This window comes from Nomascus leucogenys, chromosome 6, assembly GCF_006542625.1.
Source record: "Nomascus leucogenys isolate Asia chromosome 6, Asia_NLE_v1, whole genome shotgun sequence".
Taxonomy (NCBI): domain Eukaryota; kingdom Metazoa; phylum Chordata; class Mammalia; order Primates; family Hylobatidae; genus Nomascus; species Nomascus leucogenys.
Window position 1 is genome coordinate 94,850,054 of NC_044386.1, and position 21,408 is coordinate 94,871,461.

Below are 21,408 nucleotides of genomic sequence, written 5' to 3' on the forward strand. Positions count from 1 at the left end.
GACAGGAAACTTCAAGGCTTGTACATTCTTCCCCAAATGAGTATAAATAACTAACACAAATGCACAACGATAATTAACTGGAAACCCAAATTTCTGCTGGGCGTGATGGCTCATACCTATCTCACCTACATGGGAAGATCGCCTGAACTCAGGAGTTCAAGGCTGCAGTGAGCTATGATCATGCCACTGCACTCCAGCTTGGGCCACAGAGTGAGACCATGTCTCTAAAAAGAGAAAAGAAAGGCTGGGCAACATAGTGACACACCATCTCCACAAAAAATAGAAACTTGGCCAGGCGTGGCGACATGCACCTGTGGTCCCACCTACTCTAAAGGCTAAAGGAGGAGGATTGCTTGAGTCCAGGAGTTCAAGGCTGCAGTGAGGTGTGATCACACCACTGCTCTCTGGCCCGGGTGACAGAGTGAGACCGTCTCTAAAAAAAGAAAGAAAAGAGAAAGAAACCCAAATTTTCCACAAAAGGAACTGGTTAAATAAATTACAGCCCACCAAAGTTATAACTAAATTATTTGTAGCTATTAAAAATTATATAGCCGGGCACGGTGGCTCACGCCTATAATCCCAGCACTTTGAGAGGCCAATGCAGGCGGATCACGAGGTCAGGAGATCAAGACCATCCTGGCTAGCACGGTGAAACCCCGTCTCTACTAAAAATACAAAAAATTAGCCAGGCGTGTTGGCGGGCGCCTATAGTCCCAGCTACTCGGGAGGCTGAGGCAGGAGAATAGCGTGAACCCAGGAGGCGGAGCTTGCAGTAAGCCAAGATTGTGCCAATGCAATCCAGCCTGGGCGACAGAGCGAAACTCCATTTCAAAAAAAAAAAAAAAAAAATTATATATATATATATATATATATATAGTTTATCTGGGAACAGTATCTCACACCTATAACCAGCACGTTGGGAGGCCCAGGCAGATGGATCACTTGAGTTCAGGAACTCGAGACCAGCCTGGCCAACATGGTAAGACCCTGTCTCTACTAAAAATACCAAAAAAAGTTAGCTGGACGTGGTAACAGGCATCTGTAATCCCAGCTACTGAGAGGCTGAGGCACAGTGATCACTTGAACCTGGGAGGTGGAGGCTGCAGTGAGCTGAGATTATGCCACTGCATTCCAACCTACAAAACAGAGCAAGACTCTGTTTCCAAAAAGAAGAAAAAAAAATTATATAGTTTATCTCAAACTATCTGTGGTAAAGGGTGAGTTTTTTTCTTAAAATTCCAATCCATCAGGGACCACAACTTTTATAAAAATCCAATAAAAATAAATTACTATGAAAGTGAAATAAAAAACACATAAACCCGCCAGGCAAGGTGGCTCACGCCTGTAATCCCAGCACTTTAGGAGGCCAAGGCAGGCAGATCACCTGAGGTTGGGAGTTCTCGAGACCAGCCTGACCAACATAGAGAAACCCCATCTCTACTGAAAATACAATATTAGACAGACGTGGTGGTGCATGCCTGTAATCCCAGCTATTCAGGAGGCTGAGGCAGGAGAATCGCTTGAACCAGGGAGGTGGAGGTTGCGGTGAGCTGAGATCATGCCATTGTACTCCAGCCTGGGCAACAAGAGTGAAACTCCATCCCAAAAAACAAAACAACAAAAATACATAAACCTGTAATTTTTTTTTCTTACCTTTTTATTGAGACAGGGTCCCGCTCTCTCACCCAGATTGGAGTGCAGTGGTACAATCATGGCTCACTGCAGCCTTGACCTCCCCAGGCTCAGATGATCCTCCCACCCCAGCTTCCCGAGTAGCTGGGACTACAGGCATGTACCACCATGCCTGGTTAATTGTCATGCTTTTTGTAGAAACAGGGTTTCACCATGTTGCCCAGGCTGATCTCGAACTCTTGGGTATGGAGTCCGCCTGCCTTGGCCTCCCAAAGTGCTGGGGTTATAGACATAAGCCACTGTGCCCAGCCTGTAACTTTCATTACTGGATTTTACAAATAAAAAATGATCATGTCCAATTGCTCTAATAGTTTCTAAACACTCTCAATTTCTATACTTATGCCATTACAAACTAGTAACAAAGGATACAGATTAGCCATTTTTAAGCCACACTTTCAACAATGATATAAATGGATATATTTGAATCTGAAAAAAAATGTTCATAATCCACAAGTTGAATGTATTCATGTACTGTATATAAACTTTTAAATAATTTTTTAAAGCACATTACACTGGGTGACAGAGAAAGACCCTGTCTCAAAAAAATAATAAAAATACATTACAAAGCAGTATGATAAAAAGATTTTAAACCTTAGACAATATATAGCAAAATGTTGGCATTTAATCTTGTGGTTATAGAATGAAAGATGACTCTTAATTTGTTTCTTTTTGTTTTTGAAAGTCTCACTCTATCGCCCAGGCTGGAGTGCAGTAGCACAATTTCGGCTCACTGCAACCTCTGCCTCCCAGGTTCAAGTGATTCTCCTGCCTTAGCCTCCTGAGTAGCTGGGATTACAGGTGCCTGCCACCATGCCCAGCGACTTTTTGTATTTTTAGTAGAGACAGGGTTTCACCATGCTGGTTAGACTGGTGTCGAACTCCTGACCTCAAATGATCCACCTGTCATGGGCTCCCAAAGTGCTGGGATTACAGGTGTGAGCCACCGCGCCTGGCCTACTTGGCTTATTTTGCTTATCTTGATTTGCTACGAGCATTGTATCTAATGTAAAATAAATTTTTTTCCCCAAATTGTTGATGGTTTGGCCTCAAACAAATGTCTTTTCTATTCTTTCATCTCAATCTTTCTCCTGTCCTCTTATAAGTCTGAGGAAATAAAAGCCAAAACCACTTTCCTTCTGTATCTATTGCAAGAAATGCTATAAAAATTTTTTCAGAACTTTTTTCCTTTTTCAGAACTGATCACCACAGAAGACAACAATCTGTCCAAATATAAGGAGACTAAATAACATGAAACTTTCTTTCTCTAAACAATGTTAAGTTTTATACCACAATTTAAGAGAGAATAAAACTTTTTTTCAAATCCTCACGTTTATAAAAATTATCCTGGAGGGAGATGAAGAAATGAGGGAGAGAGAGAAACCAAGCGACTATGCATAAATCCACAGAAACAATACAAGGCATATTAAGAGTAAAAAGCAACTATTTAGACAATTCTAAAAGCTCTAATGTGCCTCAAAGATGTGCTAGTATTCTGAGCTTCTGTATTCCAACATGCATGTTTTTTACAGGGTTTACAGGCTTTCACTAGACTGACTTATACAAACACATTATAGTTTCCATTCGGAAGAAATATAACTATCCCAAATGTAGAAAACAATTATTAAGCTGTTTAGATAATGAAAGTAATCACCCAAGCTCAACAAGCAACTTTTTTTTCTTCCAAGTCCTAAAAGATGCCATCTGTTGGCAGTCTTCTGACTGCTGCCCCAACCCCACAGGAAGGGATTAGACAGCTTCAAGGGGAGTCCTGAGGAAGAGTGACACCTAAGGAATCACCATTTCCTACTTCAGCTGCATTCCCTCTTCTTTATACTTTTAGACTAAATTCCTAGAAATGGAATTGCCAGGTCAAAAACTAACAAAAGAATCTGACACAAACTGCCAAATTGCTCAAAAAAGATTACCTCGGTTTATATTCCCAGTACCAGCCGTACATTTTTAAGGTCACTAACAAATGAGGTTGAAGGCCTCTCCAGACCAGTCATATGCTGAAGTAGAAAGATATCCACTATATATTAAATGAAAAGAGCAAACAACACAACAGTATGTAATGTATGATCCAAACTGTACAAAAAGAAAAGTGGAAAGGCCGGGCAAGGTGGCTCATGCCTATAATCCCAGCACTTTGGGAGGCTGAGGCGGGCAGATCACTTGAGTCCAGGAGTTCAAGATCAGCCTGGGCAACATGGCGAAACTCTGTCTCTATAGAAAAAATACAAAAATTAGCCAGGTGTGGTGGCATGCACCTGTAGTCCCAACACTGAGGTGCGCGGATTGCTTGAGCCCAGGATGTGAAGGGTGCAGTGAGCTGAGATCATGCCACAGCATTCCAGCCTGGGCGAGAGTGTGACTCTCTCAAAAAAAAAACGTTAATTTAGATAGCTAGATAGGTTGATATAGATATGCTTGTATATGCATACAAAACTGGATACCAAAGAAACTCACCAGTGGGAGAAAATCTGAGGGGTGACAGAAAACAAGTCATTTTATATCCTTTTTTAAAAAAAAAAATCAAAGTGTGGCAGGGCACAGTGGCTCACATCTGTAATCCCAGCACTTTGGGAGGTCAAGGCGGGCAGATCACTCGAAACCAGGAATTTAAGACCAGCCTGGCCAACATGGCAAAACCCTGTCTCTACTAAAAATACAAAAATTAGGTGGGCATGGTGGGGTGCGCCTGTAATCCCAGCTACTCGAGAGGCTGGGGCACGAGAATCACTTGAACCTGGGAGCCAGAGGTTGCAGTGAGCCAAGATCACACCACTGCATCCAGTTGGGGCGACAGACTGAGACACTATCTCAAAAAAATAAAATGAGGCCGGCTGCAGTGGCTCACACCTGTAATCCCAGCACTTTGGAAGGCAGAGACAGGCGGATCACCTGAGGTCGAGACCAGCCTGGCCAGCGTAGCAAAACCCCATCTCTACTAAAAATATAAAAATTAGCTGGGTGTGGTGGTGCACGCCTGTAATCCCAGCTACTCAGGAGGCTGAGGCAAGAGAATCGCTTCAACCTAGAAGGCAGAGGCTGCCGTGAGCCAAGACTGAACCATTGCACTCCAACCTGGGCAACAGACAGAGACTCTGTCTCAAAAATAAATAAATAAATAAAATACGCTAGGCATGGTGGCTAACGCCTGTAATCCTGGTACTTTGGAAGGCCAAGAGGGGCGGATCACCTGAGGTCAGGAGTTCAAGACCAGTCTGGCCCACATGGCAAAACCCCATCTCTACTAAAAATACAAAAAATTAGCCAGGCATGGCAGCAGGTGCACGTAATCCCAGCTACTCGGGAGGCTGAGGCAGGAGAATCGCTTGAGCCCGGGAGGCGGAGGTTGCAGTGGGCCGAGATCGCACCACTGCACTCCAGCTTGGGTGATAAGAGCAAAACTCCGTCTCAAAAAAAATAATAAATAAATGAATAAAATAAAAAATTAAAAAACTGAAGTGATATATTACTTTAGTAATAAAAAAGGGCAAAAACGAAATTTCTTCACTTCTACAAAACAGAGTAACAGACGAATGATCAGTGTTGGTCAGGACATAGAACAGGAATATACACTGCTTGGGGGAACTTGCTAAAGATGCATATACCCTTCGACACAGCAATCCCTTTCATAGGTACTTGACAAACTCTTGTATGTCCTCAAATCTGCTGACTAGTTTGCAACAGGATAAGGAGTTTGCACCACAATGTAAACCAACTATGGTAGACCCGTGAATAACACGGGTTTTTGTTTTGTTTTTAAGGAGACAGGGTCTTGCACTGTTGTCCAGTCTGAAGTATAGTTGCTTGATCACAGCTCACTGCAGCCTTGACTTCCTGGGCTTGAGCAATCCTCTCACCTCAGTCTCCCGGGTGGCTAGGACTACAGATGCACACCACTATGCCTGGCTAATTTTTTATTTATTTTTTCAAATTAATTAATTAATTCTTTCTTTTTGAGACAAGTTCACACTCTGTCACCCACGCTGGGTGCAGTAGCATATTCACTGGAGCCTCGACCTCCCAGGCTCAAATGATTCTCCCACCTCGGCCTCCCAAGTAGCTACGAACACACGTGTGCACCATTACACCCTGCTAATCTTTGTTTATTTTTAGGAGAGACGGGGCTTGCTATGTTGCCCAGGCTGATCTCTAACTCCTGGGCTCAGGCAATCCTCATGCTTCCAACTTCCCCAGGTGTTGGGATTATGGGTGCGAGCCACTGCACTCAGCAACAACACAAGTCCACTTACATGTGGATTTTCTCCCACCTCTGCCACCCCTGAGATGGCCAGACTACCCCTTCCTCTTCTTTCTCCCTCCTCCTCAGCCTCCTCAATGTGAAGACAAGGATGAAGACCTTTATGATGATCCACTTCCACTTAATAAATAGTAGATATATTTTCTCTTATGATTTTCTTAGTATTTTGTTTCTAGATTATTTTAAGAATATAGCATATGACAAATATACAAAATACATGCTAATCAACCATTTATGTTATCGGTAAAGCTTCTGGACAACAATAGGCTATTTGTATTTAAGTTTTAGGGGAGTCAAAAATTATACATGGGCCAGACGCAGTGGCTCAGACTTGTAATCCCAGCTCTTTGGGAGGCTGGCGGGGGGAGGATAGCTTTGGGCCAAGAGTTTAGGACCAGCCTGAGCAACATAGCAACACCTCATCTCTACAAAAATCATAAAAATTAGCCAGGCATGGTGGTGCGCACCTGTAGTCCTAGCTACTAGGGAGGCTGGGGCACGGGAGGACTGCTGGAGCCCAAGAGTTTGAGGCTGCAGTGAGTCACGATCGCACCACTGCACCCCCAACAGGGGCCACAGAGCAAGACACTATCTCCTAAAAAAAAAAAAAAAGAAAAAAGAAAAAGGAAAAAAGTTATACATGTATTTTTGACTGCATGGGGGGCAGTCAGTGCCTCAACCCCCACACTGTCCAAGAGTCAGCCATATTTCACTATAATGATGTTTAATTCAGCTGTCTTTTTTTAAAATAAATAGCAAAACTGTCTTAGTAAGTGCGTTGATTTAAATTCTGGCACAAGCTTCTTATTTTGTCATGAACTAGCACTGAGTGCCCTAAGAGAATATCAGAATGTTCACAGCAGCATCTTTGTAAAAGCAAAAACCTGGAAACAGCCCAATAGTCCAACAGTAGAATTGACAAATAAATTTAGTATATGCATATAATTTACGCTAGAGTGAAAATGGTGGAATTACAGCGATCTATAAAAATATGGGATTTTTAAAACAAAGTGAGTCAAAGAAGAAAATGTTTCCATGTACATAAAAGTTCAAAAATACCGAAACTAAACAATTATGTTAGATTTTTTTTAAGTAAATAAAGTCAAGGGAATGATAAATACAAAGTTTAGATTAGTGGCTACCTCTGAAGGGAGGGAAAAGAAGGGAGCACAGTGGGATACACAGGGAACTTCAAAGGTCATGACAACATTCTTTTTTTAAAAACTTGTATGGTGAGTACACAGTTATTTTTTTTTTTTACCTTACACACTCAACAATTTTTAATATCTAACACAGTATTAAAAAAAGTTTTATAATTGCCTAAAATCACTATTCCTCTTCCCTCATTCTAGTCCCTTGGTTGGCTCCAGCTTACCTGGTAGCTGGGTGTTACAGAGTACTGAATTCCTGTAGCTGACTGCATGGTCTCAGACACTGCTTCATACACGGGAGGGGCAGGGGCAAGCACCCGGTGCTGGTGAGGAAAAGCCTCTGTGCTGCCAGGGATCCGACGCTGCTGGGCTGCATACACCGGTGACTCCTGGTCATCCAAACGCCGCTTCATTCTGTGCTCATGCTCAGGGATGCACTACAAAACCTGCAGAAACCAAAAGCAATACCATGCAAGTCAATTCTCACTCCAGTATGATGTACGCAACTTAGGACCAGTCCACCCAAGTTTAGTAAAAGCTTGACTCCCAGAACTGATCATCTATTTCATCTTAGTGATGAAGTTTAAGTGCATGTGGGCATACCACCCCCCACCACAGTGAACAAATTATAACTGAAAAAGACAAACATTTAAATAACATAGTTTTAATTAATTTTGTACTATGAAGTTGAAAAATAGGCTCCAATGTAAAAATATAAACACAACCTTTTTTCCCTTTATTCTCTAGTTTTCTCCTCAAATGCTATCACTCCTAATACTAATTACATATCCACATGCTGCAAAAATATTCAAGTGCTTCTTTTTTTTTTTTTTTGGAGACGGAGTCTCGCTCTGTCGCCCAGGCTGAGTGCAGTGGCGCCATCTCGGCTCACTGCAAGCTCCGCCTCCCAGGTTGACGCCATTCTCTCCTGCCTCAGCCTCCCGAGGAGCTGGGACTACAGGTGCCCGCCACCACACCCGGCTACTTTTTTTGCATTTTTAGTAGAGACGGGGTTTCACCATGTTACAATCGAGCAGGATGGTCTCGATCTCCTGACCCTGTGATCCGTCCACCTCGGCTTCCCAAAGTGCTGGGATTACAGGCATAAGCCACCGTGCCCGGCCTCAAGTGCTTCTTCTTAAATCCTCTCAAAACCTACTACTATAATTGTGGTCTAATTTAAAATTTGTTTCAACAATTATGATGGTATCATGGAAAGAATACCGTGCCAGGAATGGGAAGACAAAGATTCTAGACTTGCCAATTTAAGATGCTACATAATTTCAACAAGTTCCTCATTCCATGTGAATTTCAGTTTCTCCAACTATAAAATAAGAAAGTTGGAACAGATCACTCCTAAGTTTTCTTCTGGTTCTAACAGTTATAAGAAGAGATTCTCTTAGCTTAGTAATACCTCTGTGGGAGACAATTTCCTTCCTGCAGGACACAAAAAGTCTACCAACATTTGGCCCAGGAATCTACTTGGGTCTTCAGAGCTTTTCCGTATCACTATCACTAACACAAGCATAAAACACCATCAGTGAGAAAGAATGCATCAGCCATCCAAAGAAAAAAGGCCCCACCACTTTTCCAGTCCCCAAAAATCTCTTAAATAAGATACCACTGCTATGGAAAGAAGATAAAAACTACAGTACTAGTGGGAGATTTGGCAAGCCACCCCCTCATCTGAAATACGGTAAGTTAAAAAAAAAAAAAAAAAGACTTTACCTAATTCATAAGTCTACCCAAGATCTTTTCTTCATCCTCTGGGAGCACACAAGCCCTGAAGGGAAAGTAGTCTTTACAAGGACTCTCCATGGCTGTTTCACCTTTTCTTTGTCCTCTCTATAGTCCTCAATCCGCCTGCCACTCTAATTCTTAGCTCTGAAATCCTGTCTCAGGTTTTTCTCACATTTCACATACCTAAGTGGGACCCTGACACAGCAGCACAACCAATTAATTTGCAAGCTGGCCACTTTTATCTTTTTGTAAACTCAAGCCACAAATATGCTCTCTGTGGCCTATGTAACTTCAGACTAAGTCTCTCAGCTTTGTGTGTGATAATATGTGGAACTCAGTTAAATGGAGTTGAGAATGTTTCTGACAGTTGCTGAGGACAAATAATTTAAAATGTCTTAGCTAGTGATGCTTTCCTAGGTTTTTCTAGTATGAAGGCCATGTTTAGCTTAGTATTCGAAAACCTTTTAGACATATTAAGAGGTTGAGAATATAGATTTATGCGTGCTATTTGATATCTGAAGAGCCATTAATCAACTACGAACACTAAACCTCAGCGTGTTTTGGGATGAGAAACTGAGTCTAATCACAGGTAGACTAAAATGTCTTTTTGGCTATTTCTTATATACGTTCACGACTTTCAGTGGTTTGGTCTTGCGTTCTATTGGTTTAAAACTGATGCTTAACTCATCTGAGATTAACCTCTGTAACCAAAAATGAAGTCAATACTTTATTGGCCAGATGCAGTGGCTCACACCTTGTAATCCCAGCACTTTGGGAGGCTGAGGCAGGCAGATCACCTAAGGTTGGGAGTTCAGGACCAGCCTGGCCAACATGGTGAAATGCTGTCTCCAGTAAAAATACAAAAATTAGCCAGGCGTGACGGCGCACACCTGTAAAACCTGCTACTTGGGAGGCTGAGGCACAAGAATCGCTAGAATCCAGGAGGCAGAGGTTGCAGTGAGGGGAGGTCCCATCACTGCACTCCAGCCTGGGCAACAGACTGAGACTCTGTCTCAAAAAAAAAAAAAAAAAAAAAAAAAAAAAATTATAGAAACGTTATGATAAGGCAGCACTGGGTTTTAAAAAAAAAAGCTTTATAGGCTGGTCGCAGTGGCTCACACCTGTAATCCCAGCACTTTGGAAGGCCGAGGTGGGTGATTACCTGAGGTCAAGAGTTCGAGGTCAGCCAGGCTAACATGGTGAAACCCCCATCTCTACTAAAAATACAAAATTAGCTGGGCATGATGGCATGCATCTGTAATCCTGGCTACTCGGGAGGCTGAGACGGGAGAATCGCTTGAACCTGGGAGGCGGAGGTTGCAGTGAGCAAATTCGCACCACTGCACTCCAAGCTGGGCGACAGCGTGACTCTGTCTCAAAAAACAACAACAAAAAAAACTTTATAAATAATAAGCCAAAATCAGATGTGAAGAGCACGGCACGACCATAGAAAAAACACTAGAGTACCTTTTAAGAACGGGATTCTGTTGGATGGGAGAATGTTTGAGGGCAAAAAATAAAAACAAAAAAGAATTGGATTCTACTCCAAACTCTACCATGAAGCTTTCTAATTTTGGCCCTGTTTTCAAACAGGGGCAAAAGGAGGGGATCAGCCTACATTAATGATTTCCAAATGCTAGTTTATGAACCAGTCTATAAGGAAAAAGAAGATTGCAGTGAGCTTTTCATAGATTAAGTATTACAGTACTATGGTTTATTCAGATATCATACCCTATCTTTTGGCTGTTAAAATATCGTTTCTTTCATAAAGTGATTGGGATTTCATATGGTACTTAACTTCATCCACCTCCAGAGTTTGCTTTCCATACCACCTCCACAACACTACAGAGGCTGAACTTTCTCTGAACCATACTTTTATTCCTTTAACAATTACCACTCATAGGCCGGGCGTAGTGGCTCACGCCTGTAATCCCAGCACTTTGGGAGGCTGAGGCGGGTGGATCATGAGATCAGGAAATCGAGACCATCCTGGCTAACATGGTGAAACCCCGTCTCTACTAAAAATACAAAAAATTAGCTGGGCGTGGTAGCGGACACCTATAGTCCCAGCTACTCGGGACGCTGAGGCAGGAGAATGGCGTGAACCCGGGAGGTGGAGCTTGCAGTGAGCCGAGATCGTGCCACTGCACTCTAGCCTGGGCAACAGAGCAAGACTCCATCTCAAAAAAACAAACAAACAAACAAACAAAAATTACCATTCATAGTTCTATTCCTAACTCTCTCAAATAAATTGCTTCCACTCTAATCATACCTCCTTGTTTCAGGCCCTGATCATCCTTCACAACAACCTTATAAGCAAGGTGTTCTCTAATTTATGAATGATGAAACTGAAACACAAAGATTAAGTAAACTGCCCAAGGTTGCATAGCTAGTAAGAGGCAAAGCTGGGATATAAATCCAGGAAATCTGTCTCCAGAGCCTGGCTCTTAACTACTTCATTACCTTACCTCTCACAGAAGATAAGAAATGAAGGAAGAGTCCCTTTACTTATTTAAGGCACACATGCAGGGAGCAAGTTCAGCTTTTTTTAACCTTTCACACACTTAGCTAACTCATCCTTCTTCAGCCTAAACCTAATAAAGCAGAAATGCTTTAGTAGCATTCATTCATTAAAAGCAAATGTTCAGTGAGTAGATATGAAGTTGGTAGATGATTTCAGCCCTTGCTTTCTAAAACCATATATAGCCTCACTAGTAATAAAAAACGTGTAAAGTAGGCCGGGCGTGGTGGCTCATGCCTGTAATCCCAGCACTTTGGGAGGCTGAGGCAGGCAGATCACTTGAGGTCAGGAGTTCAAGACCAGACCAGCCAACATGGTGAAACTCTCCCTCTACTAAAAATACAAAAATTAGCCAGGTGTGGTGGTGGGCACCTGTAATCCCAGCTACTCAGGAGGCTGAGGCACGAGAATCACTTGAACCTGGGAGGCGGAGGTTGCAGTCAGCCTAGATCGCGCCATTGCACTCCAGCCTGGGCAACAGAGTGGAACTGTCTCAAAAAAAAAAAAATATATATATATGTAAAAGGCCAGGCGCCGTGGCTCATGCCTGCAATCCCAGCACTTTGCTTCGCCGAGGCAAGCGGATCACCTGAGGTCGGGAGTTCGAGACCAGCCTGATCAACATGGAGAAACTCCGTCTCTAACTAAAAACACAAAATTAACTGGGCATGGTGATGCATGCCTGTAATCCCAGCTATTCGAGAGGATGAGGCAGGAGAATTGCTTGAACCTGGGAGGCAGAGGTTGCAGTGAGCCGAGATCATGCCATTGCACTACAGCCTGGGCAACAAGAGTGAAACTCCACCTCAAGAAAAAAAAAAAAGGCAATTTACTCCAAAGCAATTTAAAAAAAAAAAGATGACAGTGTGGGTAAGGATACAGGGAAACACTAATGGAGGAGCCTTTAATTGGTACAGCCTATTTAGCTGGCAACTTGTAGGTATTTATTAAAATTTTAAATGTGCATACCCACTCCATGCATATTATGGAAAACTATGTAAGAATCAGATCAAAGTTTATCCACGAGTGTAAGAAATGAACTCTAAAACAGACTAGATTTTGGAATACTGAAACTAGCAATTCCACTTTCAGGCCTCTATCCTACACATCTGCTGAGTATATTTATTGCAGCAAAGTATGAAAATCTAAATGTCTATCAGCTAAATAAATGTGATCATGCATATTATGGAAAACTGTGTAGGAATCAGAAAGATCAGGGTTTATCCACAAGTACAAAGAATGAATTCTAAGACATATTAAGTGAAAACAGCAGGCTAGGCCAGATGCAGTGGCTTACACTTATAATCCCAGCACTTTGGGAGGCCGAGGCGGGTGGATCACCTGAGGTTGGGAGTTTGAGACCAACCTGACCAACATGGAGAAACCCTGTCTCTACTAAAAACACAAACATTAGCCGGGTGTGGTGGTGCATGCCTGTAAGCCCAGCTGCTCGGGAGGCTGAGGCAGGAGAATTGCTTGAACCCACGAGGTAGAGGTTGAGGTGAGCCAAGATGGCGCCATTGCACTCCAGCCTGGGTAACAAGAGTGAAACTCCGTCTCAAAAAAAAAAAAAAGAAGAAGAAAACAGTAAGCTATAGAATACATATAGCATGATCTCATGTATATACACACACACAAAATGTACTAAAGATTTGTACATTTCATTGTATGTAACATTTGCATCGAAAGAAAAATGTGGCTGGGCACAGTGATTCATGCCTGTAATCCCAACACTTTGGGAAGCTGAGGCTCAAGGATGGCTTGAGCCCAGGAGCTCGAGACCAGCCTGGGCAACGATAGGATGACCCTGTCTCTACAAAATAAAAAAAAAATTAGCTGGAAGTGGTGGTGCACAACTATGGTACTAGCTATTCCAGTGACTGAAGTGGAAGAATTGCTTGACCTCAGAAGTTGAGGCTGCAAGGTTGTAGTGAGCAGTGATAATGTCACTGCACTCCAGCCTGGGCAACACAGTGAGACTCTGTCTCAAAAAAAAAAAAAAAAAAAAAGACAGACAAAGAAAAAACATGCTTGCCAGGCACAATGGCTCACAAAGTGCCTGTAATCCCAGCACTTTGGGAGGCCGAGGCAGGTGGACCTCTTGAGCACAGGAGTTGAAGACCAGCCTGGGCAACATAGTGAGACTCCGTCTCTACAAAAAATACAAAATTAGCCATGCATGGTGGCATGTACCTGTAATCCCAGCTACTTAGGGGGCTGAGGTGGGAGGATCATGTGAGTCATGGGAGACAGAGGTTGAGGTGAGCTGAGATCTCACTACTGCACTCGAGCCTGGGCAAAAAAGAAAAACGCTATAAACAATATTAAACTCTAGATAATGATAAACATGCTCAAGTGCTTAGATGAAGTATACTAATGTCTGCAATTTATTTTGAAATACATCAAAAAATTAGATTCATTGATGGAGGGATGGATAGATGGACAAGCATATGTTAAACCAAGTAGTACAAAAATGATAATGGTAAAATCTAGGTAGTGTGTATATGGGTGTTCATTATATTTACTAAAATTCTATCAACTTGGCCGGGCGCGGTGGCTCACGCTTGTAATCCCGGCACTTTGGGAGGCCGAGGCGGGCGGATCACGAGGTCAGGAGATCGAGACCATGATGAAACCCCGTCTCTACTAAAAATACAAAAAAATTAGCCGGGCGTGGTGGCGGGCGCCTGTAGTCCCAGCTACTCGGAGAGGCTGAGGCAGGAGAATGGCGTGAACCCGGGAGGCGGAGCTTGCAGTGAGCCGAGATCGTGCCACTGCACTCCAGCCTGGGCGACAGAGCGAGACTCCGTCTCAAAAAAAAAAAAAAAAAAAAAAACATTCTATCAACTTTGTTGTGTATTTGGAAATTTTCTTGATAGTCTTGGAGAAAAAAATCCACAGGTTCTGAGGGTTAGGAAAAAAAAAAAACCAGGAAGAAAAGCCAACAATACAAACCAGCTCTTGAGTGGAAAAAATAAGTACTATAAATTGGGAAAGGGGTATAGACATGTACACTTGGGAAGACTCTATAAAGGTAAATATTCAGCTACATCTTCAAAATTAGAGATGAATTAGAACACAGGAGTATAGAGCATGAAATTAAAATAGTAAGTTTAGACTTATAGACAATAGTTATTTACAATCTTTGCCAAGTCATTCATCCCACAAATAACTGTCAAGTGCTTAAGACATGCCTGGCCCTGGGCGGAGGGTTAGAAGTCCAGCACTCAGCCCGAGATTTCCTCCCCGACAACAGCCAAGTCTTCCATGTATGACTGCTATCAGCTGATGTCCTCCTCGCAACAATCCTGTCAGATAGGCAGTCCCAGAACCACCCCTTTTTTTTTTTTTTTTTTTTTTTTTTTTTTGCAATAGCATACCATTATGTCCACCAGGCTGAAGTGCAGCAGTGCAATCATGGCTCACTGCATCCCCAACCTCCTGGTCTCAAGTAATCCTCCCACCTCAGCCTCCTGAGTAGCTGGGACATAGGCAGCGCCACCATATCTAACTTTTGTATTTTTTGTAGAGACAGGGTCTCCATATGCTGTCCAGGCTGGTCTCGAACTCCTGGCCTCAAACAATCCTGTCTTCAAACAATCCTCCTGTCTTGGCCTCCCAAAGTGCTGGGATTATAGGCATGAGCCGCTGTACCCAGCCAGAGCCCTCTTTTGAGGGAAACTGATACTCAAATTAATTGACTTTTTCAAGCTCACATACCTAACTAAAAGAGCAAGAGGTTAAATTCTTCCTCCTTGGAATATGACCAATCTAAAGTAGAAACAATAGACAGATCGTAAAACCACGCTTGCAGAGAGGTCCAGTGTAATTCTAGAACATAAAGAAAGCCAAACGATGGAACCACAAAGTCAGCCACAAAGGTATTGTCAAGTCCTACTTCAGCCAACATGGTTGGTCTCCAACTGTTTCAAATTTGGAGTTTATAGTACTATCAGAACTCTAGTCTAGGAAGACATTATAAAAAGAAAAAAAAGCACTTTGATGTATAGAAACTATGGAGAGAAGACTAAATAATGGCAGCAGAACATTTAAAAGTCACCTGGTGGGCACAGTGGCTTGCACCTGTAATTCCAGCACTTTGGGTGACTGAGGAGGAAGGATCATTTGAGGCCAGGAGGTGGAGGTTAGATTAACCAAGATTGCACCACTACACTCCAGCCTGAGCGACAGAGGAAGATCCCAAATACACACACACACAAAAAACACCTACAGGTCCTAAAAGTCACCTGGCCATGTGTTATAATAAAACTGGGCATGGTGGCTCACACCTGTAATCCCAGCACTTTGGGAGGCTGAGGCAGGCGGATCACTTGAGGTCAGGAGTTCAAAACCAGCCTGGCCAACATGGCAAAACCCTGCCTTTACTAAAATACGAAAAACAAATTAGCCGGGTGTGGTTGTGGGTGCCCGTAATCCCAGCTACTCAGGAAGTTGAGACACACGAATTGCTTGAACCCAGGGTGCAGTGAGCCGAGATCGTGCCACCACATTCCAGCCTGGTTAACGGAACAAGGCTCTCCATCTCAAAAAAACAAAACAAACAAACAAAAAAAAACGGGTGGGATGCTGGGTGTAGCGGCTCACATTTGTAATCCTAGCACTTTGGGAGGCCGTGGTGGGAGGATTGCTTGAGGCCAGGAGTTTGAGATGAGCCTGGGCAACAAAGTGAGACCCCGTCTCTACAAAAAAATTGTACTAAAAATTAGCTGGGCATGGTAGTGAGCACCTGTAGTCCTTGCTGCTTAGGAGGCTGAGGTGGGAGGATCACTTGAGCCTGGGAGGTCGAGGCTACAGTGAGCTGTGATTATGCCACTGCACTCCAGCATGGGTGATGGAATAAGACCCTGTCTCAAAAAAACAAGAGTCTATCCTGGTCAGTTTGTTTAAAGGCATACTCTTAGAACAAAAAATAAAATAAATAAATGCATACTTTTTAAAATTTATTTTTAAATGCATATTCTTGAAACAATGGAAAGTTTCTCTTCAAAAGCAAACTTCTATCAAAGTATTAAGTCAATGTAACTTCAACCCAGTGCAATTTTGAGTAGTCTAATTCAAAATTTGTCCAAAAGTCCACCTCTGGTTTTAAACCTGCTATAAAGAATCTATTACAGAATGAAAGGCACTCTATTTAGATTTCATATATTGATTAGAATTATTGCTTGGCAAAATTAACAATTAGCTCTTCTCAAAAGACACCATTACATCTAATATCCAAGCCTCCTTTGAACTCAGTTTTTACATTCTTCTAACGCAGTGGTCCTCAACTAGGGGAGATTCTGCCTCCCCAGGGCACATGTAGTAATGATGGAAGACATTTTTGGTTGTCACAACTCGGGAAGATGGAGTGCTACTGACATCTCATAGGTAGAGTAAAAGGATGTTGTCAAACATCCTACAATGCACGTGACAGTCTCCTCACAATAAATTATTTGGCCCAAAATGTCAACAGTGTGCCAAGATTGAGAAACCTAAATCTAATCATAACCCCAACTGTCACATCTTTTATATTTTTTATTTTTTTTGAGATAGAGTATTGCTCTGTCACCCAGGCTGGAGTGCAGTGGCGTGATCTTGGCTCACTGCAAGCTCCGCCTCCCAGGTTCATGCCATTCTTCGGCCTCAACCTCCCAAGTAACTGGGACTACAGGTACCCTCCACCACACCTGGCTAATTTTTTTTTTTGTATTTTTTTTTAGTAGAGATGGGGTTTCACCGTGTTAGCCAGGATGGTCTCGATCTCCTGACCTCGTGATCTGCCCGCCTCGGCCTCCCAAAGTGCTGGGATTACAGGTGTGAGCCACCGCACCCAGCCATCAATGCTTCTTTTACGGCATATGATACGCCTTTAATCCACATTATACCATTACACATTGGCCAGACACTCTGACCTGAAAGTTTTTTAGAACTCTTATCTTTTTTTACGCCTGGTCCCCTTTCATCCCTCTCTTGGTTTCCTGTCTTAGGCTTGATCTGCAAAACTCTTCTGACAAAATTTTAGAGCTTTTCTGATACCATAATGCTCATCAAATCTGTAAAAATTAAAAATAAGGCCAAGTGTGGTGGCTCACGCCTGTAATCCCAGCACTTTGGGAGACTGAGGTGGGCGGATCACCTGAGGTCAGGAGTTCAAGACCAGACTGGCCAACATGGTAAAATCCCGTCTCTACTAAAAATACAAAAATTAGCTGGGCGTGGTAGCGGGCGCCTGTAATCCCAGCAACTTTGGAGGCTGAGGCAGGAGAATCGCTTGAACCTGGGAGGCGGAGGTTGCAGTGAGCCAAGATCATGCCATTGCACTCTAGCCTGGGCAACAGAGCGAGACTCCCTCTCAAAAATAAATAAATAAATAATTTTTTTAAAAAAACCCCATATCATTATTACTTACTATTTTAACAAGAATGTAAATAGCAAATTTTTTTTTTTTTTTTTTTTTTTTTGAGACAGAGTCTCACTCTGTCACCCAGGCTGGAGCGCAGTGGTGCAATCTCAACTCACTGCAACCTCTGCCTCCCAGGTTCAAGCAATTCCTGTGCCTCAGCCTCCCAAGCAGCTGGAATTACAGGTGCGTGCCACTACACCTGGCTAATTTTTGTATTTTTAGTAGAGATGAGGTTTTGCCATGTTGGCCAGGCTGGTCTCAAACTCCTGACCTCAAGTGATCTGCCTGCTTTAGCCACCCAAAGTGCTGGGATTACAGGGTGAGCCACCATGCCCAGCCTTAAGTAGCAAATCTAAATTTTTATTCTGTACTTTCCTGGGCACTGGGAGATATAAATATCCAAAATGTGCAACATCCTTTAAAATGCAACCAAGTACTCATCAAATGTCATGCATGAACCTGGAACACAGCCATTCTATATATTTTTTCTTTCTTTTAAGAAACAAGGGGTCGGGCGCGGTGGCTCATGCCCGTAATCCCAGCACTTTGGAAGGCCAAGGCGGGCGGATTACGAGGTCAGGAGATCGAGACCATCCTGGCTAACACGGTGAAGCCCCGTCTTTACTAAAAATACAAAAAATTAGCCAGGCATGGTGGCAGGTGCCTGTAGTCCCAGCTGCTCGGGAGGCTGAGGCAGGAGAATGGCGTGAACCTGGGAGGCACAGCTTGCAGTGAGCTGAGATCACGCCATTGCACTCCAGCCTGGGTGACAGCGCGAAGACTCTGTCTTAAAAAAAAAAAAAAAAAAAAAAAGAAAGAACAAGAAAAAGAAACAGGGTTGGCCAGGTGCAGTGGCTCACGCCTGTAATCTCAATACTTTGGGAGGCCAAGTCAGGTAGATCACGTGAAGTGAGGAGCTCAAGACCAGCCTAGCCAACATGGTGAAACCCCATCTCTACTAAAAATACTAAAAAAATTAACCAGGCATGGTGGCGTGTGCCTATAATCCCAGCTACTCAGGAAGCTGAGTCAGTAGAATTGCTTGAACCTGGGAGGTGGAGGTTGACTGAGATCTCGCCACTACACTCCAGCATGGGTAACAGAGCCAGACTCCATCTCAAAAAAACAAAAAACAAAATAAAAAAAAACCACGGTCTTGCTCTATCGCCCGGGCTAGAGTACAGTGGCATGATCATAGCTCATTACAGACTGCTGGGCTCAAACAAGCCTCCCACCTCAGCTTCCTGAGTAGCTGGGACTACAGAGTGGCTAACAAGAAAATAATTTTTTTTAGAGACAGGGTCTCCCTACATTGCACAGGCTGGTCTTGAAGTCATGGCCACAAGCAATCCTCCTGCCTCAGCCTCCCGAGTAGCTGGTGTATACCACTACACTTAGCTTCCACTCTGTAAACAGGTACACACCACCACGCTTGGCTTCCATTTTGTAAATTTTGATTCCAGGTTTCAGGTACAGCTCTAGTAAGGTTCTAGCTTATCACCTCTGGGTCTTTTTTTCCCTTTCTGCCCATGCATCATCAAATGAAATACTTTGAAAACTCACTTCATAATTTTGTTGGAGAGAACATCTTCTTTGCTCCATAATCATAAGCATTCTCATTTTTAGACTAATAAATGCCAATTAGCATGAACAATCCAGGCTGAGTGCGGTGGCTCTCGCCTCTAATCCCAGCACTCTCAGAGGCCGAGGCAGGTGGATCACGAGGTCAGGAGATCGAGACCATCCTGGCTAAAATGGTGAAACCCCATCTCTACCAAAACTACAAAAAACTAGCCAGGTGCGGTGGCATGCACCCGTAGTCCCAGCTACTTGCGAGGCTGAGGCAGAAGAATCGCTTGAACCCGGGAGGCGGAGGTTGCAGTTAGCCGAAACTGCACCACTGCACTCCAGCCTGGGGATGGAACAAGACCCCATCTCAAAAATAAAAAATAAAATAAAAAAAAATTTTCTCTTTGCTGTTTTAAAGACCTCCAATAAATAAAAGTCATGAAATATACATCTTTACAAGTAGTTAGTACTGCTTTAAAAAAAAAAACTCAAAAACTAAAATTGAGTCCAGACCAAGTGCGGTGGCTCAGGCCTGTAATCCCAGCACTTTAGGAGGCCGAGGTGGGCAGACTGCTTGAGCCCAGGAGTTTGAGACCAATCTGGGCAATACAGAGTTCGGTGACACTGATGTTACATAGACATTTCTTACTACTGTAGGTAGAAAATGAACAGAAATTTAGTTCAATTCAAAATGTATTAATAATTGTTATGAATGTTAATTTTCTGATTTAATCATTGTATTGTGGTTTTAAAAGATGCACTTGGGGAATCTAGGTGAAGATTATAGGGCTATTATTTGTATTATTTTTGCAACTGTCTTTGAAGTCTAAAATTATTTCCAAACACAAAGTTTTTAAAAAATTAAGTATTAGGCCAGGCATGGTGGCTAACACCTGTAATCCCAGCACTTTGGGTGTCTGAAGCAGGTGGATTGCTTGAGTCCAGGAGGACCAGCCTGAGCAACACGGTTAAGACCCTATCTCTATTTAACATAAGAAATATAATCTTTCAAAATATCTATAAGGCCAGGTGCAGTGGCTCATGTCTGTAATCCCAGCACTTCTGGAGGCCAAGGCAGGTGGATCGCCTGAGGTCAGGAGTTCAAGACAAGACTGGCCAACGTGGTAAAACCCTGTCTCTAGGCCGAGCGTGGTAGCTCACGCTTGTAATCCCAGCACTTTGGGAGGCCGAGGCGGGCGGATCACGAGGTCAGGAGATCGAGACCACGGTGAAACCCCATCTCTACTAAAAATACAAAAAATTAGAGGGCGTGGTGGCGGGCGCCTGTAGTCCCAGCTACTCGGAGAGGCTGAGGCAGGAGAATGGCGTGAACCCGGGAGGCGGAGCTTGCAGTGAGCCGAGATCGCGCCACTGCACTCCAGCCTGGGCGACAGAGCGAGACTCCGTCTCAAAAAAAAAAAAAAAAAAAAAGAAATTGCCACCAATGACCGGGCACGGTGGCTCACATCTGTAATCCTAGCACTTTGAGAGGCTGAGGCAGAAGGATCTCTTCAGCCCAGGAGTTCAAGACCAGCCTGGGCAACATAGCAGGACTTCATCTATAAAAATATAAAAAAAATTAGCCAGGTGCGTGGTGGCACACACCTGTAGTCCCAGCTACATGGCAGGCTAAGGTAGGAGGGTCGCTTAAGTCCAGAAGATCGACACTGCAGTGAGCTGTGATCATGCCACTGCACTCCAGCCTGGTGACAGAGTGAGACTTCGTCTAAAAAAAGAAAAAAAGACATGAGGAAAAAAGACATTATGCGGCCGGGTGCAGTGGATCATGCCTGTAATCCCAGTACTTTGGGAGGCTGAGGCGGGCGGATCACGAGGTCAGGAGTCCGAGACCAACCTGACCAACATGGTGAAACCCTGTCTCTACTAAAAGTAGAAAACTTAGCCAGGCGTGGTGGCGCCCCAGCTGCTTCTTCGTGGAGGCTGAGGCAGAAGAATCACTAGAACCCGGGAGGCGGAAGTTGCAGTGAGCTGAGATTGCACCACTGCACTCCAGCCTGGGAGACAGAGCAGGACTCCGTCTCAAAAAAAGTCTAGTGCCTAACAC

At 43.5% G+C, this 21,408-nt stretch overlaps 1 protein-coding gene across 2 annotated transcripts in view; it reads right to left on the reverse strand.

Annotated features, from left to right (window-relative positions):
• SIN3A (SIN3 transcription regulator family member A) overlaps nt 1-21,408 on the reverse strand; it is an 82,809-nt gene that overhangs the window by 53,797 nt on the left and 7,604 nt on the right. For both annotated transcript variants that reach the window (XM_030814790.1, XM_030814789.1), the window contains exon 2: nt 7,335-7,556. In XM_030814790.1, the coding sequence (XP_030670650.1) occupies nt 7,335-7,523 (189 nt within the window). In that variant the 5' untranslated portion in view covers nt 7,524-7,556. The remainder of the gene's footprint in view (nt 1-7,334; nt 7,557-21,408) is intronic.